The 27,114-nt window shown below is 39.1% G+C and overlaps 1 protein-coding gene across 3 annotated transcripts; it reads right to left on the minus strand.

Moving 5' to 3' along the window:
- Window positions 1-6,174: 6,174 nt before the first annotated feature.
- CNOT7 (CCR4-NOT transcription complex subunit 7) lies at window positions 6,175-27,066 on the minus strand. 3 transcript variants are annotated; one of them, XM_051790359.1, is made up of 7 exons: window positions 26,959-27,066; window positions 26,171-26,378; window positions 25,739-25,932; window positions 22,695-22,856; window positions 16,981-17,125; window positions 11,742-11,852; window positions 6,175-7,845 (listed from the first exon to the last, which is right to left on the minus strand). In XM_051790359.1, exons 2-7 carry the CDS (start codon window positions 26,285-26,287, stop codon window positions 7,717-7,719), a joined length of 858 nt encoding a protein of 285 aa, XP_051646319.1. In that variant the 5' UTR covers window positions 26,288-26,378; window positions 26,959-27,066; the 3' UTR covers window positions 6,175-7,716. The 3 variants fall into 3 exon arrangements, with proteins under 3 accessions (XP_051646319.1, XP_051646321.1, XP_051646320.1); XM_051790360.1 differs by having other exon boundaries at window positions 7,713-7,845; window positions 11,738-11,852; window positions 26,959-27,052; XM_051790361.1 differs by lacking the exon at window positions 22,695-22,856.
- Between the last annotated feature and the right edge of the window lie 48 nt (window positions 27,067-27,114).

A 27,114-nucleotide genomic window follows, 5' to 3' on the forward strand; every position in this document is an offset into this window, starting at 1 on the left:
TGAAATTTTGAGCAAGTGGCATCTAAGGAATGCCCTGCCATTTCCTCTCTGCAATTTTTCAGTTGTTCCCTTTCTAATTTTTTTATCATTCTGCTCTCTCTCTTCTTTCCTTCCATAGAAGTCCAGATTGAAAGTCTTTAATTTGAAATATAAAAATATTTACAGTCTCTTTATTCCTCTCCCTCCCCAAGTTGATTCTAGATAGATAATTCCTTCATTTCTCCAAGTTGGCACGCATCACTGAAATATAGCAACTTGGTCATCCTGAAATCCAGTACTGGGGGGGGGGGGGAGGTGGATTGATTACATGCTTCATCCTAGATCACTCTAATCTCAAGCAGATGGTCCCAACAGTTTGAGTGCAGCAGTTGGAAGAGTGTGCCATGAGCCATCTCCCCTTTCCCACCTCCTGCATGCTCACAGTTTAACTGATTGGCATAACTGGAACAGACCCAACACTTACTGACAGTCATCACTTTATGAAGTCACTTTCCTTTTTTTTTTTCTTTTCCCTGAAAACAGAATAATTTTCAGTTCACTTAAGGGGCTCTAGTTATAAAGAAAAAATACACAACACACAAACTGTTTGTCTGAGCAACAAAAGCTTACTTCCAGTTATTTTCTCTTTCATACCAGAGATATGGCTGGCCAGTAGCTCAAACAGATGCAATAGAAAAAAATAGCTTAGTGATGGTATAAGCACACTAGCAATCAATCTTCATATAAAACACTATCATAGATACTACAGCTACACTCCATGCAGACAGACAAGAATGAAGGAAAACAGCTTGCCAAGCTCAGCTATTATGAAAGGTAAAGGAAGGATATTGTCAAATGTAACCCAGCTCTGATTTGCTGTTCTACAAAACATAAAGTATGTTCTCTATAATGCAGCTCAAAAAATTCATCTGTTGCCAACTTCTGCCTGGTGCATGGAGAAGGGAAGGCTTCCACTCCCCTCTCTCCCTCACATTATCCAACAGAGTGAATTGAGGCAAGTGTCTTATGAGCGCAGAAAGAGCACACTTGGGCAAGACAACTCTCCCACTTCAGTAGAGGCAGAAAATAATATCTCATCTGTGCTGGCAGAAGAAGGACCACACCAGCCTCTGCAGAAACCAGCTGACATCAATGGGCACATTTCATTCCCAACTCAAGACTGTTAAAATAATGCAGGAGAGTCATCCTCGTTTCACTACCTGTGTAACCTAGTCACGGAAGAGGGAAATAAATACCAAAATAATCTGTTAACCAACCACAGCACACTAAAGATCAGATATACCAGAAAAATAACTTCATGGTATGAATAGAAAAGTTTATTATTTGGGAGATTTTGTTCAAACTCAACAATTTGTGGTAGTCAGAGAAATATCCAGAATTCTACTGGAGGCTTTTAGCTTTCTTTGCCATCACTGAGTTGGTGTTGTTAAATCAGTATCTTTGTAAGTCTGTTTTATTTAAAAATTCACTTCTTAGAATAATTATCTTACAAGTTAATAAACTGCAATGAACCCACACCACCCTAAATCCATTGACATAATGTGAATATTAAACTTCCAAGGAAGTTCTAAAAACTGATTCAGTACCAGAAGTGTTTTCTTCCTTCCAGTGCACTCTGGTGAGTTATTCAAGGTTGAAAAAACAATTGGGAGTTTAAATCAGAGGTCACAGAAACACATGTTCTCAAGTAAAAATGACACTTGAGAAAATGGGGGGAAAAAACCCCAAAACATGTCAGAACAAGATAAACCACTGGGAAGCCAAAGTAAAGACACAGCAGCGTAAGTTTGTTGGGTTTTCCCTTTCTTCAAAACCCAAAAAACCAGCAACATCTGGCCTTACAAAGCCACACTTTTGTTCTGTGAGTGATCATTGAACATCTTCAGTGGAAGAAGGCTCAGAGTAGACAGACGTGTGTGTGAAGCTCAGAAAAGAATGTAGGAAGTGACTACAGCTGTCACCAAAGAAGCTGAACTGATCTCACACCAAGGTGGCCATAGATGGCCTTTGCTGTAAACAAACAGCTGTATCAGTTGAAGGGGTCAGCTGGTTGCAAATAGATCTTCCCTAAAATAATCAGTAGAAAGTAGTATATTCCCGAGTCAGCCACACCAATATGGGGGTGTGTGAACATGGCTCAGCATGACATAGAGTATAAAACCTGAACACCCAGAAAAAGCAACTTAGAGGAGAGCAAATAGGCTTGAGCTGGCTTCAATCCATGTGGTCCTTCTAGCAGCTGGGATCACCCAGCACTGCAGTGGTGAGCAAGCTATAGAGAATGGTAAAGGGAATGATGTTTGTATTGTGATTCAACTGTATATACAATTCCTATATTTTGTTTGTGTTGTGATTTCAGTGTGTTGCTCCATTACTTTTCTAAATCAAAATCCCACATAGCAACAAATATCTTCAACTGAGTAAGTTTGGTTCTACAGCATTAAGCTTTCCTCATGTAGAATATCTAGAAGAACCTGGTCAGAGAACACTGGACTGTGACCCACATTGCCAGCTGACTTAGCTAGCCCTTCACTTGTTTTTCTGAATGACTACAAAGGAGTTTTATAGAGCTAAACAAGTACTGCCACTCAAGAACTTTGAGCCAACACAATTAAATATAAGCTTTCTTAAGCACTAATACTTATAAGCTAGGAAATTTTACTTGGAACTATTAAATGAAACTACTGTAAAATCATACTACCTGCCAGGTGGAGTACGTCTTCCAGCCCGTGCTATACAACATAAAGTACCCACTTGGTCTCCACTGGGTGACTAATAAGCACCCCGTAACCCTGTGGGCACAGAACACCCCTACTCATGCCTCATCTATTTCCATCATAAGGACCCAGTACCATCTACATTAAGTGTGCTCTCGTATGACACAAGAGAAAGCATTGGAAGGGATCTGTGTAATCATCTAATCCAATACATATGCCCAAAGGAGGGTAAAATACAGCAAGCTGGTCAGAAATTATTTCCCCTTTATAAATCCAGGCTGACTACTTCCAATCACCTTCTTATCCATTCTATATTTGGAAATCATTTCTATTATTATCTGTTTCTTCACCTTCCCAGGCATCAAAGTGAGGTTGACCAGCCTGCAATTCCCTGTGTCCTCCTTGCCCTTCTTGAAGGTAGGAATGACATCTCTTTCACTTGTCAGGGAGTTACCCTTATGATAATGACCTTTCAAAGATAACAAGAGTGGCCTTGCAGTGACATCAGTCAGCTCCCTCAACACTTGAGGGTGTATCCTATCAGGTCCCCTGAATTTCTTTATGCCCAATTTTTTTATACATTCCTAACCTGATCCTCCCTCCACCAAGGATAAATCTTCCTTATTCCAGACTTTGCTAAGCATGTCAGGGACCTGGGATCCCTGAAGGCAAATCCTAAGAGTAAAAACCAAAGCAAAGAAGGCATTGAGTAGCTTGGCCTTTTCCATGTCCTTTGTAAATAAGTCTCCTGCTCCCATTTAGCAGTGGTCTCACATTTTCTCTGATATTTCTTTGCTCCTGAAGTCCCTGTAGAATCTTTTCTTGTCCCTCAACAGGTTCAACTTCAGAGAGACTTTAGCTTTCTTAACCCAGGCCCTTAATCCACGTCAGACAGTGTCACCTGTCCTGCTTCCACCTTTCTCTGTTTTGAGTTGAATCAGAAGCTCCTTGTTTATCAATGCAGGCTTCCTGCTACTTTTCTTTGATTTCCTGTATGAGGGAATGAACCATTCTTGAGCTTAGAGTAACCAGTCAGATAAGGTAAGATTTCTTGGATGCCAGATATTATAGGTCATCCCTGAATTCATACGGGAAAAAGCTTCAAGTACTCAGAATATTTTCCAGACCTATTTTCTTCCACCTCAAAGATTCTCCTTGCCTAGTTTCAATGAGCAAGAGGGTTAAATGCTTAAAATAAAAATTATATATATTGAAAAAAATAGTGACAGAGAACATAAGGTTCCTAGAACACTGATCTGACTCCAGAAGCCAAAAATACAAGTGGATTAAAAAAAGAAACATCAAATATAACAGGTTTTGATACTTCATTTCTTCTGACAAACGATGTATTTTAAATTAATTGGGAAAAGCAGAGGCCTAGAAAGAGAATTCTTATCTCTGAACAAAAAGGTGCATGTCTAGACAGCTGGAACTCTGCCTGCACATTCATTTTTGGAAAAGCAATTAAAGCTGTCCACTTTGGAAACAGATTCAAATTTCAGGTTCTGCAGTTTACAAGTAATAGTCCTACAAATAAGAAGAAATTCCTTTTATCATAATCTCTACAATTCACAATTTAAGTCACTCCTTAATGGAAACTAAATCTAATTTTGCCAAAGAAATGAATGACTCACAGATGTCTCCCCAGCTATAATCAACTCTTGACAGATTGCAGTGATCAGACCAAGAGTTCTCTCACAGAATAAAGCATAATCTTAGCTCCATGCTGATATGTGGCTTTTGAGAAAAGCTTTTATTACAGGAAGAAAACTATTATAGAGTAGAATTGCTTGAAGTCAAATACCCAGTGAGAATTTTAGGCTAGGGCTTAAACAAACTCTGCCTGCTCCTGCAGACTGCATGCCCATTAGCAGGTGGGACACGAGACACACACCTATTGTGCATCTTTGGATTAAGCTTCTTCCAAAAGGAGTGAGCTCTGACAGTTTCATGACATTGCAAACTTCCTCCAAGTGCTGAGTGCACACTCAGCAAGTTTGCCAATGACACCAAGCTCTGTGGTGAAGTCAACAAACTGGACAAAAATATCAGCTTGAGAGATGGGCCTGTGTGAGCCTCATGAAGTTCAACAAGCCAAGTGCAACGTCCTGCACGTGGGTTGGGGCAATTCCGAGCAAAAGTGCAAGCTGTAGAGATTGAGAGCTTCCTTGAGGAGGACTTGTGGTTCTTGGTGAACAAGAAACTTGACATGACCTGGCAATGTGCACTTGCAGCCCAGAAAGCCAATCATGTCCTGGGCTGCATCGAAAGTGTAGCCAGCAGCTCAAGGGAAGAGATTCTGCCCTTCTGCTCTGCTCTTGTGAGACCCCACCTGGAGTACTGAGTCCAGCTTGGAGCCTGCGACATAAGAGAGACACGGACTGCTGGAGTAAGCTGCAAAGATGTTTAGAGGGCTGGAGCACCTCTCCTATGCAGACAGGTTGACAGAGTTGGACTTGTTCAGTCTGGAGAAGAGCAGGCTCCAGGGAGACCTAACAGCAGCCTTTCAGTACCTACAGGGGGCCTACAAAAGAGGGACTTTTTACACAACATGTAGTGACAGGACAAGGAGTAACGGCTTTAAACTGAAGGAGGGCAGATTTAGATTGATTATTAGGAAGAAATTCTTTACTGTGAGGGTGGTGAGGCACCAGAAGAGGTTGTCCATGACAGTTGTGGATACTCCATCCCTGAAGTGTTGAAGGCCAAGATGAACGGGACTTTTGAGCAACTTAGTCTAATGTAAAGTGCTCCTTCCATGGCAGGCAGGTTGGAACTATATGGTCCCTTCCAACCCAAACCATTCTGTAATTCTAGGACAGGAAGCAAAGAAAAGCACAGCAGAGCATCTGGGATGCTCAGTAGTCACTTCAAAAGCACATCCCCATTGGCACTAGAACTTTTACTCTAGGCACATATTTAGAAGACTCTAAAAACTTCCTTTGAAGGACTTTAGTGGGTTTTTGTTTTGAAGTAACTTTTTAATCGAGGATCAAAGAGTCATCCCATTCAAAAGTTAACCAGATAGCTGTACCGGTAGCTTTAGGCAAAGCTACTACTTTAAAGTGAATGCATCAAACTTCAGGGTTCTTAATTCCACGTGTATGCAAATTTTCCCTGTATGTATGTAAGAATTCATCCTGCTTTCACTATCACTATCTTATTAAAGACAAAGACAACCAACAAGTCATCATCATCTAATGCATAATGGTATAAAATTAATAATGGGATTAGGATGCCTCAGAAGTAAATTGTGATCACCACTCTTTCAATTCAGGACAATAAAAATGAAATTACTAGAAACCTATGAACAGAATTTTGCTCAATGTGCATGATTTTTGCTCAGATTATAAGCATGTGGAAGAGAACTATGATGCCTAAACAAAACAGAATACAGAATTGAACAGACTAAATATTCACATTCCAGGAAAAATTTTGCAACAAAACCACCAGTCTGTTGTTATGTAAGAAAACATTTCTTAGGCCTTTATTTACAAAAGCTTTAAAAACAAATACCCTCTGTTATGCAAATTACTTGTTTAAAAAGGACTGCCCAGTTACATCATCATAATTCAATGAGAGAAAGGTGTTTGATCTTTCGCTTTTAAGTACAAGATAAAACAGAATATTTGGTGAACATTTGGAGATTTTTCTACCATTGATTTCTGTGTCACACACACGTGCGCACACGCAGACACACAATGTCACACGTTCCATCATTTCAGGCTAGTATTTAGCTATTCAATACCAAAACTCCTTCCTGCACAACTGCTCTGTATACATGCTATGCAGAGTTGAGAACATACTCCAGGGTCCTTTAAAACAATATATCTAAAATATATTGTAAAATATACTCAAAAATAAGCTAGCATTACACTCCTCAGGTAACTTTATTAGCTGTAAATTATTCATATTTTGTTGTTTTACAACAAGTATCTGTAACATCTGTCTTTGTAACAACTACAAAAAAGCATGATTTAATTGTCCTTCTAATTCAATATTTCAATTAAATAGTATTTTTTCAGATCTTTGGGTTTTATCTTCAACTAAACTGACTTACAAAAATCATGAAATCAAGTACATAATAAATATGACTTCATAAAAAACATCTGAGGTGCACATTACTAGAATAAAAGCTAGGAGGTCAATCAAGGGAAGCGTGCCATTACAAGACTTTGACTTTTCCAATATCCTTCAACTCTCAGCTTAATGGCAAAAAGGCTAAAGTCATAGCTGTTCTTTTCCTGAAGGGTGTAAAGCTGTTTTTTCAAGCCTCTTTCCCCCATCACAGAGCGGTTTTAAAGCAACAGGCCAAACAGCAGTTGACACGTGCAGGATGTGTTTGAAGATGACTGAACAACAGTAAAATAAGAGCAGTTACTATGATTTCAGTAGTTTGTTTCGCTTTAACAAACACAGATTACGGGGTGAGATGCCAAGGAAATACAGCTTGAAGCTGCTGAACTTGGCAGATGATTGTTTTCTAGCTGAGGGCAAGAGAAAAAACCAAAACAAACTTCAAATAAAACAGAGGATCTGAGTCAGTCTCTCTCTAAAGTGCAAATTTGATGGTCCACAATCTTGAATAGCTAAAACGCCTGCACAGTGGAAGGAACAGACATGAAGAGGGAAGTTAATTACAATCAGAGCCAATTAATTGAAGAAGGGAGGGGAAAGAGACAAAAAACTGGAAAAACAATATAGGTAAGTTTACCAGACTGTTCATTATGATTCAGCTTTCCCCTTCTCTCTTCCACACTGATCCTATACATGCTTCTTTACAAATGGGCTAGTTGAGAGGCCAAAATGTAACCCAGAAAATTTTACATATCAAGATCAAAATCTGTGATAGGAACAGTCAAGTTTAGTACATAGAAAGGCAGAAAAGAAAGTGTACTGAGAAAGGGGGGGAAAAAGCCTTATTGTCCAAGGGGTTCAGCCAGAGATAAAACCTATATACAAGCATGTGGAGGTCAAAAAGATGGCCTTTCATTTCATGTCATGACTGCTTGTTGGCTTCTTCTTCATAAGCGTTTCCTGTGCCGTTTTGTACATAAGATGAGCCCGAACCAAGGCCATATAAGTGGCCACAATATTTGGCATCATCAATGTGATCTTCAAAGAACATCTAAAGAGTAAGAAGAGAGACACAAATTATTAGAAAAGGTTCAGTTTAAATAGAACTATAGAAAGGCTTTATAATGTTACTTTCTTTTTGAATAAGATATTAAATCCCAAGGTGCAAAAGATGATATAATTAACATAGTAATATGGTTAATCTCAACACATTATCACAATGTGCTATATGACACAATTCTTTAAAACTGTCAAGAAATATAATCAGTCTTACTGTGCACCCTTCCCAATGAAATGGCCAAATGCAATGTTTTCATAATTTTATATTATTAGTCATCACTCACTTTTCTTCAAGTGCAACAAGGATATTTCTCCACTTGATTTCTGTGGTGTTTCTCACAACAGCCATATGCTTAGCATCCATCATCAGTGCCTGTTTTCTTACCTACTCCTCAGTGTAGGGTTTTCACCACACTCTGACTTGAAAGGTGGTATGTCCTAATTTATGTTATAAAGGTTTGGAGGTGGGGAGGATAAGCACAAAACCCATTATGGACTTTGGAGAAATGCAGAAAGATGTATTTCCAGCTCTTCACTGGAGGAGACTTCATTTAATAAGGAGTAAAATTTTGTACTAAGATTGAATTTACACCTTACAAGTCTAAATTGCAATTGGAACCCTTCAGTGGAAGACATATGAAACTTCATGATGTTCTGATACTCTACCTTCTAGACTTAGGTTTTCAAGCACAAAACCACAAATTGTGTCACAAAAATAAGACCACACACACACAAAATTTTCACCCTAAAACCTTCATGGCAACCATGGACACCGCTGTGGTTGACATGCTGAGTCATCATCAACATCAGAAATCTAAGTCAGGCAGAAGTATGCAGGAACAGAATGGATGCAATACACAATTCTAAACATATATACCACACAGGCTCAAAACTTCTCCCTTCAAGCTTTCGTCGTAGTAGCACAGTCAGGAATCAGAGACTTCAATTAAAAGTTTTAAAGCCCCCCTGTAGTTTTTAAAGAAATTAACGGGTAGGTGTCAGAGACTGAAATGGTTAATGATTTATGCATTCTAGGAGACTTCTGCAGGCTTTTGACCTCTGATGGGCAGTTGGACCCATCCCTCCCTCCAGTGCTGAAGGTGTCAAGCCCTGAAAAGGCAGGACCTCTGATGGCCCATCAAAGCCCATCCCCTCCTCTGCCAGTCTTGAAAGGCAGGAACCAGGCCAGACACAGAAACTCTGCGCAGGCCCAGGGAGAGGTTGGAGGCTCGAGGCATGGCCCATAACACTAACCATGGATATAACAACTCATAACTTCTTGGCGTGTGGGGGCTTCCCTCCTTCACCCCCAGCAGATCAAGGCCACCACTTCAACTGACAGACATGGAAGGGGCAACTACCAAGTGTCATCGCTGGTATATACGTTTTTTCCACTCTCATCTTTTCTTTTTCCTTACTCTCCCTTACTCTTATCCTGTCTTTCTCTCCCCTATGCATTTTCTCCCCCTCCAAAGGTTATCTCTATGCCACATTGTTATATGACAACACCAAAACCAGCATACCTGTTGATACAAAATTGTTAAAATAAACCTTGCCAATATATATTTTCAGACACCGATTATTCAGTGTCGTTTCACTCTAATCCACCCTAAGGGAATTATTGATAAGAACCTGGGTTATCCCCCTCCCCTTTTTCTAGGGCAGGTCATAACAGTGGGAAAACCCCAAAACAATTCTACTGTTGTAGTACCATTATTTAAGTATTTCTGATGGAAAGAAAAAGAGCAGTAACTTTTTTTTTGCTGGCACTCCAAAACCCAGCAAGTTGCAGCTCATTCACAGAAATTAGCAATTTTTTACCTCTAAAAGCACTGTAAAATGAAGACTTTTCAGTTAGAAATACATTTTTAAATACTGGACTCCCTTGAAAAGGCTTTAAAAGTCAACATTTGATGTACTTCTCTCTGCTTACTACTGCATTTTTATTTAGAAATGCTGTATTTGCAAAGAATATCCACAAGTACTGGGAAAAAAACAAACCATGTCTGTTGGTTTAATTAAGCAAGTATTTTGCATTAAAAAGCCCTCAAAGATTTCCTGGTAAAAGCTTTTGGTAAACTGGTGCTGCCTCACCTTGAATATTGTGTGCACTTTTGGGCACCACAATATAAGAAAGATATTAAGCTCTTAGAGCATGTCCAAAGGAGGGCAACAAAGATAGTGAAGGGCATTGAGGGGAAGCCATATGAGGAGCGGTTGAGGGCACTTGGTCTGTTCAGCCTGGAGAAGAGGAGACTGAGGGGAGACTCATCACAGTCTACAACTTTCTCATGAGGGGAAGAGGTGGGGCAGGCAGTGACCTCTTCTCTGTGGTAACCAGTGACAAGACCCGACGGAATGGCCTGAAATTGCATCGGGGAGATTTAGGTTAGGTATTAGAAAAAGGTTCTTCACCCAGAGGGTGGCTGGGCACTAGAACAGGCTCCTCAGGAAGTTGTCACAGCACCAAGGATGAGAGAGTTCAAGAAGTGTTTGGACGATACTCTCAGGCACATGGTGCAGCATTTGGAGATGGTCCTGTGCAGGGCCAGGAGTTGGATTTGATGATCCTTGTGGGTCCCTTCCAACTTAGGATATTTTGTGATTTTGTGATCTCATTAAAGAAATTATTATGACTTTGAACCTTTTCCTCTATAAAAGTAATTTGAAAGGTTGTATCTTCTTAAACATGATTATCATGTATTTCCCTTTCTTTGCTTTCATTTCATTTCAAATTCAAGAGTGAAAAATTAACCAGGCAGACAGCAGTTAGCTGCACTGGGCTTGGACCATACCAAAAACATAATCCTCTTTATTACATCTGTAGCCCATGACCTGCTTGACAACTACAACAATTCCAGAAGAGGCAGAACAGTGTTAGGATGAGCAAACCAGCTTAAACTACATCATTTATTATTCACCAGCTGTCTCACCAGTATTTGTCAGAATCTTGTGATCATTTTCTCCTTCATACAAAAGGCTGCATTACAGAAGGTAGACACCTCAGCCTACAGTGCTTAAAATTGTTATAAGATGAGGTTTGATATTACCATCTATTTGGACATGGTAAATGACACTGAATTGCTGGCAGAATGCCATGTTCTGATGCACTGGCGTTTGTCCAGTGAACTGCTTTCCAGAAGAGGCCTGTTCAGTATTTGATTGTTCTGTTAATGCAAAATATCCTAATATCTTCCTGTTGTATGCGGACAAGCAGCAAGGAAGTGCGAAGCTTATAAGAGCTGATTTTCCCTGCTGTAAACCTTGAATTAATTGACTGATATATAATCTTTTAGAACATTAGCAATCTATGCGTCGTTTAATGGTAAGGAAGAAGAAACACATGGACGTTCTCCGCAACAGCCTGAAAGTCATTATTTAATATACCTGTAGCCTGAAAGTTTAGCTAGAAGTGGCTAGTCAACACTCCTTCCCCACCTCTCAGCCTGTCACTAGCAGCAGTGCACACCAGCTGAGTATTACAATGAGCAGAAGCTCAAAAAAAAAAAGCTGGCTTGAGCATAGTCTCCCAGAAGGAAGTCTGGCTCCAGCAGCCAGCAGCTCCAGCAGCGCCCACCTGAAAAAAAGGCACCCTCCAAAACAGGTAAGGAAAAAACTCCAAAACAAAATTCATAAAAAATCCAAAAGCCAGGCACAGGCTGGAAATGTGAAGCAATAGCCACAGCAGCTAAGCAGGGAATCAGTACAGGTGGTTCACACTTACTCTGGGGAAAATGCAGGTAAGTCTTATTTCTGTCAAGAAAGGATTGACCCCTAAAGCCCTTTAGAGACCTCCTTAAAATACCACAGACTTATCAGAATCAGCAATTCTGTGTGACTATCACAGCACGTTACAATCATGGAAATAAAAACAGTACATTCACCTACTTCTCTCATTTTGAAAAAGGCCATTCCTGTGAGTAAAGAATCGGATCCTGCCTGATGCTGTGGTCCTATCCTTTCCAGCTCTAACTGCTCAGCCACTTCTTGTAATCCACCCTGAAAAAGAAAACATTTTTGTTAACTGCTAAAAAAAAGTTAAATCAAAACTGAACTGCTATACTTGGGAAAAATCTGTTACACAGGTCATACAACCTCAGGTATATTTTAACATTTGCTCAGTTGTTGAAACAGTCATTGTACTAGATTAATTGACACCTGGAGAATCAAACTTTCTGTATCAACAGCAGCATTAAAATTCTGTTAAAATTGATTAAATAAGACAGTATTTGTGACCAACAAGACTACTAATGTTCCAGTTTGTCCAGTAACCAGATGATACTACTTAACAATTTCTTCAAGATGTTGAAAGGAGGACTGGCAATGCTTAAGAACAAAACCAGGTGTTCCTATACTTCTATTTGAACAAAAGTGTAGAATTACACTTTTGCCTTTTAAAAACACAACAGTTCAAGCGCTTACAAATGACATGCCTGTATGCTTCCATTTGTTAAAGTGTCAAGGCTTCCTCTGAAACAGACCTCTTTTTCCCCACTAGCCTTTCAACAACTAAGCTGAGGGTTTTTCCACATCCCTTCACAAAATCCAAGAATATTCTTAAGTACCTAGAACGCTACAGGAAGCCCAGGAATATGTTAGACCACAGACATATAGAAACCAGGTGGCAAAGTTAAAAGAGGAAGGTAGTGCTCCCTCCATCTCTACAGGACATTCTACCCCTTTTAAAAGTTTGTTTCATTAGCTGCTGTAAGAGAATAGGGGAAAAAACATGCAAAAATAATCCATCATCTTGCAACTAGTTTTCTAAGATACTAGAGTCCTGTGGTGAAGCCATCTTTAACAGCTTTTCTGTTAAAGATATATATTTAACAGACATGTGCAACAAAACCTATTTCTTAAAAAAAAATTATATAAATATCTGACATACAAAAAGGGAACAATTTTAAAATGGTAACTGTCCATTTTGAATGTTGATAGAACAGGACAAATTGTGAAGCTGTAGGCAACACACCAAAGCTGCAAATCGTATCTGCTCTAAAAGATAAAACTTCTTCAGTTTTGAGACAAATTTTCTTCCCAATAAGCTGATGTGAAAAACTGTCCCCTTAACTGCAGAGTGACTAAATAAACCCCCTTTTAGTGTCCGCTCCAAAACAGTAGTAACTGCTACGTGTGGGAGCAAACCTGTCAGAATTTGGTTTGGTTATACATAGATAACACTGATCAGTTGAAGGACAAACATTACACTGTAACTGCAATCTTTTAATGCTGTGAGCACGTGATTGTACAATTCTTTTTTTAATTCATTAAGCTATAAAGCTACTGGAAAGACTAAAGCACATGCACATTCTTTAAGGTCTAGAAAGATTAAAAAAAACAGACCGACAAAATCCTCAGTGCTGCCATAAGCTCTGTGAGGCAGAAATGTTGCACAGAAGCAATGCTTTTCAATGCCTAGAGTTCACCTTTCCTTGCACTCTTTAATCTGTTTCAAGTAGGTAAAAGGAAGCAATAAGAGGCAAAAGCACAACAAGTCGAATGTAAAATTCATGGAGCAATAAAGTAGTCTGACCTGAAATTCAGATCAAACATCATGAAAATTCCCTTGACTCTTATGGCAACAGCTTTGGGTCCACATTTTTGTTTAAAAAAAAAAAGGAATCTTCAATAATAACATTCCTAAGTAACACCTACAAACCGACAGCACTGGTATAGATAGATTTATTCTGTCTTAAGCAGCAGGAATACAGTTTACAAAAGTTTAAGGTTAGTCTATATGCTTTACAGTTAAGTCCTCAAGCTGGTTTGTTTTATGTGCTTAGATAGAGCATTTGAACACTGCAAACTTGCTTGGTTAACTTACACTCTCAAAATCATGCTGAGGGTTGGTGGCCAGCAAGGAAAAGAGTACATCTCAGGCACAAGTATATTCTCTGCTTTCTAACTCCAATAATGAGCTGCTAATTCACCACAGCAGTTAGACCCAAACCCTTTTAAAGGTACCAGTTTCTGCTCCTAACTCTCTACTTCGTCAAGCTGCAAATTAGCAGTGCCTCATTATCAGGTTCTGCTAGCTGTAAGACTATCTACTCTAGCTCCAAATAACTTCAAAGAACACTCCAGAATAAAAATCAATAATATTTACACAGCAGCTGCAAGCTCTAGAATGCAGACTTAGTAATACAAAAATTACAGTAACAGCAGCCTACCAAAGAATGCATTGAAAATAGTGCTTTTAATGGTGTGTGTATATATATTTGTAAATATATACCATTTTTGTGTGGAACTTCTTGGTCTGTAAGTGCAATAATTATAGAATAAAATTTGGCTGTCTCTGAAAATGTCATGATTTAAGAAAGGTATTCTCCAATTTAGTGTTCCCACTGAAACCACTCCAAAACACACACCACTCACTCACTCCCCACTGCCCTTCCCCTGCAGTAGGCTAGGAAGGAGAACTGAAGGCACAAAAGGTAAAGATCACGGGTTGAAATATGAACAATTTACTGGAAAACAGCAATAAGCTAAGAAAATGCACAGTAACAGCAACAATACTAGTGACTGTGTGTACAAGAAAAGACACATTACTGCTCACCCTGCAGAAACCCCTGACAATATCTGACTGCTCCCTCTGCTATGCTACTCCACCACAGCATCGAGCTCTACCCCCTGACCCAGAAAATGATGTTAGGTGGTACAGAATAATCTCTGTGTCCCAGCCATGCCCCCTCCTGGCTACTGCAAAAATTAACCATGTGCTGACCAGAATCAGGACAGAAAATTAACAGGCTATTGAGATTCTCCTTCAGGCACGCCTTTTGCACTCCAGCTAAGTACACTTCACTCTTGGAGGAGAAGGACAAGTTCTTCCCAAATTTTCACAGCATCGGTCTTCCAAGAAAAAGGTCACAGAATGATTTACACCACCATGGTCATAATCACACCACCATGGTCAACAGCAAATCCAGTTCAAATTCTCATTTCAGGGCACATTGTCAGAGTTCACTGTTCTGTACAAACCCTCATATTAAAAGCAAGTTTCCGACAAGGTCAATCAATCTACATTCCTTAAGATTGCCACTACTATCAAAAGGTTTGGAATTGTCTACATAAAAAGCTTTTTTTAGAGAATAAGTAAGTTTAACTTATACTACATTAATATCTCCCAATCTGCATGCCAGTAAAGTCAGAATAATATACTATAAATTCACAGAATACTTAATTCCACAAAAAAAGCATCAAATATCTTTCCAATCCTGAAACATATTTCTCTTTCCAATGCCAAAAATCTTTTTGGGTTGTGTGGGAACAGAGAGTGGGAGACCTATAGCAGGTCAGTGACTTTCATATGAAAAATAGCTTAGACAAGTCAATAAAAGACAATGGCACAGCTGTTCAATTCACTGTTCAATTCATTTAATACAGATTGAAAGTGACACACATTAGGAGACAGTGCACACATTTTTAGAGTCACAACACTGAATGTTTAGTAACTTGTTTCAGGCAGCTTCTCTCAGTACAGCTCAAGTCCACCATCATTTCATCACTGGGAAATCTGGAGGGGTAAGAAAGTCCATTCCCACTCCCCTGCTGTCACTATTAGTCTGCAGATGAGGTGACAGGATCAAAATTTACTGCAGGAAAGCTGACCTACATATTAAACTCTAGAAAAAAAAAAATCACCCTTGTTCTTATGGTTTGCTGAAATAAGACCTGTGAAGGTTTTTCCTGTCTTCCAAAAGATCTTAGCGTCTCTAAACAATGCAAGTTACACACAACTATGTCTTAATGAAATGTCAGGAACTGAATCCTCTCCTCCCCAAACTCACTGGGAATGTCACCTCTGGAATAGTGACACAGAACATCAATCTGTTACCTTTCCTATGTCACTAAATTTAGAATTTACATTCTGTTCTTGCTAAGTGTGTCACTACCACTAAGACACCAGATGCTTTACTTTGCTTTATCAGGAGTGAGAAAATGAGGGGTTTTTTTCTGGGGGGGGCCTCCTCCCTACCCCTCATTTAAGACTCCTGAAGTTTAGGAGTAAACTGCTTCTAAGATGTTCTCCAATCCTCAGCCATTTGTACAACTGATTATATCAGTAACAACTGCAAATGAACACAGATAGCCACACTTTTCTTACTAACTGGAAGGGTGGTCTACATTTTCATCATTAATTTCATTAACAAAGTTAATTTACTTCTCACACAAATAGGTTATACTCAAAGTGACCCACTCTTTTCTCAGAAAGAAACAGAGCCCTATAAACAGCACACAGATCACTTGTTCAGTACAACAAAGTGGCAAGCCATTCCTTAGTTAGGATTTGGTTTTACTAAGGTGAGTGTTCTCTTCTTCCTGCAGGTTTTCATTTAAGAAAGCCTAGAAAGTTACTTTCCATAAGAGCAACAAGTCATCGAATGCCTCAGATGAGCAATGCACCTCATTCCAGCAGTAGTCCAGTTCTTTGGCAAGTAAGGCTGTTAACAGCACCTTTAGCATCTTTCTTTCACTTGCTGTCTTCCCCTTCACATAATCAGTTCCAGTTCCCATTAATTCTCCAGTCCAATAAAGTATCCAAATTTCATGCCTGATAGAGTAAGCCAATTAATAGCCCCACTGGCCTGACATGACAGATTAGTTTCTAGTTTGTTTTTTTTTTCCTAGAAGTCACATGTTGTCCCTGAACATATGCTGTTGTTTATCTTTCGTTATAGGGCCATCTGAAACATTCTTCATTCCATTCCTCTTCCCAAGACATTTCCACATCATCTTCATTGCAATTACCTTTGCCTAGATGACTGCAGTCCTTTAGTGGGCTGCACAATAAGGAAATAAGAGCATACGAAACCTATCAATTCTCATGGCTAAGGAAATGAAGAATTAATTCCAAACACGGGTTTATCATCTATCAACAAAGCACTGTAAATACAGTACCGTGATATTTTTAACTGGTAAGTAGTTATAAAAATAGATTTGTGCTCCTGCCTGCTTCTAAAAATTGCCTTTAATATTAAACATACGAAGCTTGAGACAACAGTGCTCAGTAGGCACTATCAGAGCAAAACCAGACAATAAAAATATAGAAAATAAGTATTTTTAAGCACAAAGTACTCTATCTCCAAACGCAAAATTTGTTCTGAGATATTAACAGATTACTTACCTTCAGGTTTTTGCAACTCTTCATGAGATATTTTACATCATAGATGACAGGGAAAAACAACCGCAGTATCTCAAAGAAGTCCAACTCTTCCTCAGGTAAATTGGAGTTTGTCAGGATTTTGATTAGATAGCCAAAGTCATATCCGCTGCAAATTAACAACAAAAACAATGTAAGCAAATAACTTCTCACTTCCAACATCACGACTTTACTGCACATTAACTGGACATTTTGCTTAATTTCAAAGCAATTAAGACCAACTTCTATGAAAAAAATAAACCTCAATGTAAATGGCCTCATTGCAGATTCCAGAAAAAACATTTTAATTTAGTCTGCATGAGGCAAAGTGAAGAAGCAAAAAGATCTGCCTACAGGAGTTTCTCTAAATCCTGAGATAATGTAGTGCTGCTGGGTCTTCATCCGATAACAAGAACTCACACCAGAAAGACTGTTAAGCTGGTTTCTTTCACACAGACTGGAGTTTCTCACTACAAACTGAGTGAGACAGAAACGTCTACAGTTCTTGAAATCCAAAAGATGAGTTTCCAGAGCCAATGCATGTTTATGCCTGGAAGAAAGTTTAAGCCTCAGCAAAGAAAAAGAGGGATTATCTTTAATTTTGCCAATTAAATCTGCACACAGACAACTGAAAAAATTAATAGCTTGTAGACTATTTCTCTTTCTGGAGGCAATGACAAAACAAGCTGGAAAAATTTTTGTCTGTACATGTAAGTCTGCAGGAAGCAGCAAGATAACTGAGCAGTACACATTTGTTAGAAGGAACTGAGGTATTATAGTGTGTGCATGGTGGAAAGAAGAGTTTGGAAAGGCTTCCTCCTCAATAGCTTGATTGAAGAAAGAGAACATTGGAATGAGGTGTGGCAGTAAAAGGAGAAACCGCATACTTTTTACAAAGGGTTATGAGAGGAAACGAGCACTTAAAGTATAGGAAAGACAGAATTCAGGTATTAAGCAGGACTGAACACCACAACAAAAAGCAGGGATAACTAGGTATGCTTTTCCCTAGGAGGGCAATTACAAACCAGATTATTCATGACCTTATCATGAATCTGATCTGTTCTGATCCCCTGTACTTGCAGGACTGCTCATGCACATGTGCACTGAACTAGATAAAGGACTGATATATTCTCTTCTAGGTTATTAAGTTTGCATTGAACCAAAACAGTTCCTAGATTTTACTGACATACATAAAAATGCCTGTACTAACAAAGAAGACGAAAACACACAGCAGGGCTGCCTCTACCAAAGGCTGCATCAGTTCTGCTATTTAAGGAACCTTAGCACAGAGTTGAGAGCTGATTCAAGTGAACAGGTGGCCACCACAGACTCCAAATTCCAAGTTTAAGACTTTGTGTTCATTCTTGATTACACAAGGATCATACTCAAACCCAAGAATTTTGCAGCTTGGTAAATACTGACCAAGATCTTTAACTGTGAGATGTGCAATAGAAAAGACAAATCAGTTAAGAGCACTGTACCGCTATCCTGAGGATATTTAGAATCCGCAAACACTGGTGACTTCTGATGTAGGATCAAGGCTTCAGCTTGCATACTCAGTGTAAAAAGGATTACTTTTTGTATCTTTTCTATATATATAAGGTTCTCTACATCTTTATATTATGAATTTCTAGACAGAGGGTAGAAAAACCTTTAACATATAGGAAACAGTCCATTCATTCCCAGTAAGTCCATTCACATAAGACATACAAGAGATACAGACTATTGCAGCTCTCCCACGGGGCTTTCCAGTACTCTAAAAATTTCATGTTGAACAAATCCTGCACTGCATCTGGTGCTTTGAAGCTGTGCTGGCTGCCCTCCAATCTCCACAGCAGCAGCCACTGGCCAGGGAGCAAAGAAGGATTTCAGTCGATTCTTACAAAGTAAAAATTGCAGTATACTTGGCGAAACAGTAGCTTGGAATTTTATTAGATCATCTGAAGGGGGAGGGAAGGTGGGAAAACCTGGATCAGCATAAAGCCTCTACAGAAAAAAAAAAGCCACATTAGCAAAAAGGCTGTTCAAAAAGATGCAAAAAAAGACTGTTCAGGATTAAGGAGATTTACTGCTCTAGAGACTAGAATTTATTAACTCACTGAACTCCTGACATTGGTCATCCTCGTGGCTCAAATGTAACAGTCGTATTAAAACTCTTAAAGCGAAAAAAACCCAGTATTTGTGCTCCTCCTCTTCTAAAATATTTGACTTCTCTTCTAAAAAAAATTATGTACAAGACTGAATTACTAGAAAACAAATGCTCTTAAACACTTATACTTTCTCTTGAGAAGGAAGTACTGCACAAAAAGAAAAGTCAACATGCATTTACTATTCACATATTGAGAGCGAGCAGGCTACCACAAATGTGCAGTTTTGATTGAGAATTACACACTTTCTTCTCTGGGAGACTGTAGCAGATCCAAGCTTACACAGGCATAAAAACTGTCACTCCAATTCAAGACTAAGATATACCCACTTAAAACATTTTGAATGCTAACAGAAGGCTAAGAAAGTCCATGGTGAGCAATTATGTAATTACCTGCTCATTAAAAAAGTTTTCTTCTAATACTCTAACAGGCAATTAGTGGTTGGTTTACACCCTGAAGCACATAGGCTTCCTTTCCTTAAAAGCCTTTCACCATTTCTAATATAATCACGTGAAGTTGCTTAGTGCAGTGAGCCACAATCCATGGAGCTATACAACCTAAGGACTCTTACAGACATTTGTTTTGTTTTTTCACTGAACATGGACAGCTGTAGGCAACGAGACCATAGAGAAGATCAAACAGGCCTGTATTTCTTTCCCTTCCTATCCAAAATAATTCAGATAGCTAATTAACAATGAAGCCTACTCAAGCACCCAGTCTCTAAAATAAATCAAAACCTGTGAGAGCTGAGACAGCTTTACTTCATTTTATAAAGAGCTAACAGATATGAGCCAACAGATTAAATTCTACTAAAATCAGTTAGACACAAATGATTACTGAAACACAACAGCTTGGAACTTTCCAGCATCCGAAAAACATGTGGTTTTTTGTTTTCAAAAAAGCATGTTTTCACAGACCCTCCAAAGGTAGACAGAGGAGGCTGCACACAGGTGGACACTAAAAAGCTTCAGCAGAGCAGTCAGCTGAACATCCACAAGACCAGCATTTGAGCTGTTTCTTTATAACTTGCTAGACTGCCAAGCACTCACAGCTCTTTTGACTGTGACAAGGATCAGAAATTCAGGGTTTCCCCCTCCTCTCTCATTGACTCGAGTACATTTTAACGCACACACACGCTCAAAAGATTTGATGGAGTTGCCTATGTAGTTGCAGTACACAAGAACTGATGACAGTGCAAATGTTTCTTCACTCATGTCTGTCAGAACTGCAGGTCCATACAGATTTGCCAATATATGTCAGGATGCTAAGGCAGCTATATCAAATGCGGAGATAAAAAGCACACAAAGAAAACTATTTGAGAAGCAAAGAGCTTAGAAATAAAATGCATAAGAGTTCAAGGAAATCAAGGACTGGGAAATAAAAACCAAACCATAACCTCACAACAAGAAAGGAGTAATTCCCCTCTGTCCACTTCCTAAGGGACTTAAATTTTAAGGGTTAGTAGTAATTAAAGCATTTTAAGGAAGTGGAAGCAATAGCAGAGTCAGCAACTATCAAGCACAGCTTTTTCAGCAGTCAAAGAACTATTGCATGAGGGCCTACATGGAAGAAATTTTCAGCTGAGCGTCCTGCTGATAGAACATAATCACAATCAATCTAAAATATATTTAGAAACAGCTATTCACTATTCTTTGTGGCACATTTTATATGACCTGTGCTCATTTATAGCTTTGTGCAATCTTGGTTTCCTCGGAAAGTAACCCACTTACTCCCAGGTTTTGTGCTCAAGATAGTATCAACAAGCCCTGGCAAAGATCAAAAGCCTTTAAACACTCTGATAATCAGTGTTTGACAAACATTTGCTGGAATAGCTGTCTTAAGAAGATTTCTAAAGACATGTTCAGTGAAATACACAACAGAAACTGATTTTAGTACAGATGAAATCCTTCATAGGCTAAACCAGTAAAAATGGCATTATTGCACACAGCTTGCACTATACTTTGACCAGCCTATTAGTCAGGAATTACACACGCTAAATATAAATATGCTTAAAAAAAAATCCTTACTGTAGAAATGGCTCTGGTATACCTTATACTAGGCCCTTAAATCATCAGGCAATATTGGAAAAACACCATTTGGGGGCTGAAGCTGCTTCAACATGCCAGTCTCTTCTGATGCACCAGTTACATGCACAACCTGCCTCCCCTTCTCTTGAAGCATCCAAGTTATATTTCTCAGGTCAAGTGTTAATTACAAATATACACATACGAGCCCATAATAACGGGTTTAAGAAGCTGAAAAAAAACTTAATTCGCTGCTTTGGCCTTTGTAATTATTTTGAAGTAGTTTATGGCGTTCTTGTTGCAGTATTCTTCCACCAGCTGCTACCCCAGTAGCAAGATAGCAAGAGTAAGATTACTTTGGATTCATATTGTGAGTTGAGACAGTTGTAAGTGGAAGATGTGACAAATGTACTCAGAGGATCCCTCTTTTTTTAACTGTCTTTTCTTTCCAACCTCTCTCCTTTGGAAACTCAGCCTAACACTTCTTTCTACAAAACAAATCAAAACAATGACTTCTACAACAGAATGTCATATGCACCCTTTTTCTACCACTTTACATTCCTTACCAAAGCAATCCTTATTTTTCAGTTGGCTTATAGCATAAATACTTCTCTAATTCCATGTGACTTTGTCTCCTCCAACATTTAATACTTATGGATGAAAAATTAGATTTTTTTTCTAATTTCATCATTTACATATTACCACCCACCAATATAGCATGAGTGATAAACATGAATAAAGCTGTAAGGAAACCAGTCTCGGCTAAAACGTTCACTCTACCTTTGCTAACTTCCTTAGTAGCCAGAACTTAAGACGTTAATTCAAGGGCATTACACAGCAATAAGCCTTTAAAGACACCGCTGCTTGCAAAAAGTACAAATTATCTCTAGCACCTAGTCGGCTACACAATGACCACTGCATATATTTTAAAGAATTAAAAATCTTACTACCAGTCAGAAATCTTCTGTATCTTGACAGATTCATAGAGATTTAGCATTCTCAATTCTATTTCTACTTAAAGATAGGTTCCTGTGATGGAATAAACAGTAAGATATATTCATTACTGCAACTAAAATTAAGGCTTATCAGGGATCTCCTTCTAGGTTGAGTAATTTTTGGTGCCCAGATTCCCAGCAAATTCAGAAGTGCTTTTTAATTCTGCAGTGGTCTCTGCCATAATTTGCTCAACAGTTGCTTAGGAATAGCTCTCTTCCATCACCGCTATTACCTGCACGTGTGCAGCGCCACCAGCTGGCCCAGGAGTCTCACATCTTTTGGCTTTACAGTTCTCTCTTTACCGTGTAAACATCAAATATAAAACACTAGTACCTCCCGTACCCTTTATTCTCTATTCACAGAATGGTGTTAGAGGTATTACAGCAGAAATATTTTCTAACTCTTACCAGCTGAGCTATATGCTACACACACCATCAGATGCACAGCACTTAAGCCCACGAGATGTGAAATCTAAGCTCTAGAGTTCAATACACAATGTTGAAACCCCAAATACTTAACATGCAGAATTTACCTATGAAAGGAAAGCCACTTGACTCCTTCACACAGTACAACTCCTGATGTCATGAGCAGTTCTGCAAAATACTGTGTCTCAATTCCCTCTTCTTCATGCTTTTTAAACTGGATACCAGATGTCGTCAACAGTTCAATAGAGTCCTGAGCATACATATCTTCTCTAAAAACAGAGAGGAAAAGTAAATTTCCAAAATCTACAAATCTCAGTGATTATAAACCTGGTAACATCTCTTTTTTGCTATTTATTCCACAGACTTCACTAGCATAGAGCAGGAGCAACTTGACTTTGTTCTGGGTTAATTACAAAATCAACCATTTTTTCAAAGCATTTCTTTTACCTTAAGTAAAAAAATTCCCAGCACCTCCATCTATGCCATCTTCATAAAAAAACCTAGTTCCTGCTTCTCTTCCAGTTATCTATAACCCCTCTTCTGCAAATCTACAGAGGAAAGTGAATCTGTGGATCTTATGCAGTAAAGTATCTGTATTCATTACTTAACTGTGACAAATTGCATGTAACAGCTGAAGCACTAACACATTTCATTACAGAACTAGGAACAGCACTCTCCAGATCCCAGTGCTGGACAATATTTCCCACAGGTTTTTCATGATTTAAGCATATGTAAATGTTTAGACACATGTTCATCAAAACTTCCTTCTTGCTACAATTGAAAATTGAGTACTTGCTCCATCTATCCAATCCTTAAAATTCAGGTAGCCTAATGTTTTCTTTCTAAACAACCAATTTCAACTTCAATAGCCATATTTTGGACCTAAAATTTAACAGGATGAAATAAAATTCCTCTATTCCTTGTTTGTTGCCCTCTTACTCCTGTATTTATTCCCTTTACCACTAACAATTTCATGAAGTTTTAAGGATTTTATGATGAAATTGATGTTTTGAGTTTTCCCCCCTAAAGTTTAATCTGTATCATCATAACAAAAACATAGAATGGTTATCTGAAAAAAAAACCAAACAACTAAACGTGCAAACATGAGTCTATTTAGATAATATTCATTTTACTGTCTGCAACATACTATTCCACAGTCTCTTCTGTGTAAAGTTTTAAATTTTAGTAAAAAACAACTGAAACAAAACACATCAAAAAATCCAGACAAGACAACCAATATATCAAACTTGACTATCAGAATCAGTCATAGGCTTATATTCCTTATTCCTAAGAGCAAGTCATCATTCATCAGAACATACAGATACATTCTCAAGATGTGTTGTATCTTTTTTCCTCCCTCCCACACAGATGTTCTTTAGTTCTCCAGCTTTAAGGCATCAGCTTCCCAACACCTGTCCATCTCCATAACACATTAAAGCACCCATCCAAAATAAACCCACCATTTTACAAAAAGGAGTTTTAATTCTAATTGTTGCTCTGCGCTAATCAGGTGCACAGTTCAATTAGAGAAATACTTATGCTCCTTAAAAGCACACTAAAACAAGACCTGGCTGGAACCACACATACACAAAAAAATTACCTTCTATGAACAAACAACAGCTGTTTTGCTTTAGGAGCAGAACACTTGGCACAGTGCCACTTTCCAAAAGGATGTTTAGAAACAGATAAAAATAATTAAGTTCTCCTTACATGAAAAAAATTATATATATATATATATATATTCATGTTTCATGCAATACTTACCAAGCTTAAGTTTTTCTATAAAATCAGTGAACTAGTAACAAGTTAGTTGGGTAATTACCTGTATCTTGCTTTACTAAGCCATCTTATCTCTGCAGTATGTGGCACAAATGGATGGAAAACTACTTTTGGTTTCACTTACTTGACATTAAGTAGACCTCTGAAGCTCAGAAAATAAATAAAGTATAGCACAGGTTCTTCTTCCCAGATCACAGTTTGAAGTTATTAATTCACTCCTCTTTCTCCCCTACTTAGCAGGATTAGTATATTCTATCAAGAAAATGGATAGTTTCCATCCAGCATGCATATGGCCAGGTAAGTTCAGACATACCAAAATATCAAATCTGCACTTACTTTTCTTTCAAGAGACACTTCAAACAAGACTAAATAGAGTGTGTCACTGCTCAGACCAAACTGATTTGTGACAAGCTATAGCACTGCTTGTTTAAAAGAGCAGAAAGATCAAGGGAGACAGCAGCAGTTTTCTTCTTTTTAAGAACCCCCACTACTTTGAAAACAAACCTTTTTATCTGCAGGAAAAAAAAGTCTCTTCTCTAAACCTCCTTTGCAGACTACAGTTTTAACTCATGTATATAAAGTTGTCCAGTTATCAGCTTGTAACAAACTGCCAAAAACCCCAAGGCTTCAACACTCTTAAATGTGCCACAAGTGTTTGCACTGATATTCAATAGATAATCAACATACAAAAATCTATCAGACCAATTATGTTTACTTCAGGAAAACAAAACCATCAAGATACTAGTAACTTTGTAAACCACCAGCTAAAGATATAATTAGAGTGCCAAATAAATGTTTGATCCCTGTGAAAAAGGGAGGTTTATGCTTAAAGTTTTATCACTAATAAAAATCACATTGTGAAATGAATAGACCGTAAAAATTAGCTTGCTTTTTAACCAACACTTAAGACAATAATTCAGAACTTGCAGGTAACATCTGACATACTTCTTTAGTCACTTCAGTAACTGTTCTTTTTGTTCAAGTGTTGGTATTTTCCATTTAAAGTATGTGATTTCTGTAACAATTAGTAAGAAGTAAACTAAATTAGGGCAGAAGCATTCTGAAATACTGAACACGAAAGCACAGAGCTAACACATGCACTAAGTATAAACAGGCCTTTTGAAAACTTTTGTTGAAGCCGCTTAGTGTTTTTTGACCAAGTCACCAACAGTAAGACAAGACTATACAGAAAGGAGGGAAGAAAGCACTTGTTTGGCTGACAAAATTTTCCTCACAATAAAGTATCTACGGTATTCCAATATTCCAATCAGACAGATAAAAAGAAAGTTGAGATATATACAAAAAAGTATATATTACTTATTTTCAGTAAGTCAGAAACATATGTTCAGCAGCACAGAAATTGCATACTTACGTTAAGTTAAATTTAAAATTAAATTGCCAAGTTGAAGTTCCTGGAGGATATTCTCCTTGTTCATTCATAAATGTCAGTCCTAGTTGAATTATTTTTAGCAAGTCGACATTGCAGCGCAATAGTTGGTACTGATAGTCTGCGTTGCTTCTGAATTCTCCAATAGGCCTTGCAACCACTCCTGGAAATTCTGTGTCCTGCAAGAGCAGAATTAAAACTTGAACAGACAACAAGCATAAAGACTTATGTGGCTCATTTGTAATATCTAACAGTTTCATAGCTGAACTGTGTGTAAATTTAGCTTTTAAAAAGGTAACAAATCACCATCCTGATGTTCCCATACATTAAGAACCCATTATTCTTTCAACCAAATTGGATGAAGAAGTCATGATGGTTTTTGAGATAATTTGGTACAGAGGTTGAGCACCCACTTACCATGGCTACATAGTTATACTTCCGTATAACTTGACGAATTTTCTTCATCTCTTCATCCAAGTTACAAGCCCAAACTTCACAGATTCTTTGGCTATGGTCTACAGTAGCTGCTGGCATAGTGGGGGGCTTTAGAGACCGTACATCAAAAACTACACTTGAGTGATGATCAGCTTCATAAAGAGAAGTTCAACTGTTTATTGTTTTTAGCCTAAGAGACAGAGAAAGGAAAGCATCAGAGGGTTTTTACTCTTCACTTATCTGAAAAAAAAAGGCTTTAACCACTACGACCAAGCTTTATTCTTATAGATTTCATAAAAGCAGGACAACACAGCCACCAAAGCCACGTGAATTTCTGCCGAGTTCATATTACCATCGGAAACTAAAACCCTACAGTTGGTTAGCAACTATTTCTTGCGCCAAGACGGCAAACCGTGGAGGCGCGATCGTAGCGCAGATACCGAAGGGACACCCGAGCCCACGGGCGCTGCTGCCCCGCGGGTCGGAAGGGCGCGCTCCCGCGGAACCCTGGGCTGCGTGCAGCCGGGAACGAAGCGGCACACCAGCGTCACGCCAAACCCGGGGGTACCACGGGCAACCGCCCGAGGCGTGCGCGACTCCTCCAGCTCCCAAGGGTTGCGCTGAACCGGCGCGCGGGGACCGACACAGGGACGCGAGTTCGGCCGGCCCCGGCCGCGTCCCCGCGCGTGGGGAAGACCCCGGGAGCGGCGGGAGGAGCGGAAGCCGAGGTATTCCCGCGGGCCCAGCCGCGGTGCCCCCACCCCGCTCACCGCTGGCGCTCGGGCCGGGCCCGGCGGCTCTGGGAGGCCCCGCGCGGCCCCCGCGAGCCGCAGGACGCGCTGCTGCCCCGGCGCCGCCGCCGCGCGCACAAAGCCATTGCGTCATCGCCGCGCGACGCGCCCTTTCCCCGCTCCGCTCTGGCCCAA

This window comes from Manacus candei, unplaced genomic scaffold, assembly GCF_025592945.1.
Source record: "Manacus candei isolate 608988 ecotype Guabito, Panama unplaced genomic scaffold, ASM2559294v1 h1tg000028l, whole genome shotgun sequence".
Taxonomy (NCBI): Eukaryota; Metazoa; Chordata; class Aves; order Passeriformes; family Pipridae; genus Manacus; species Manacus candei.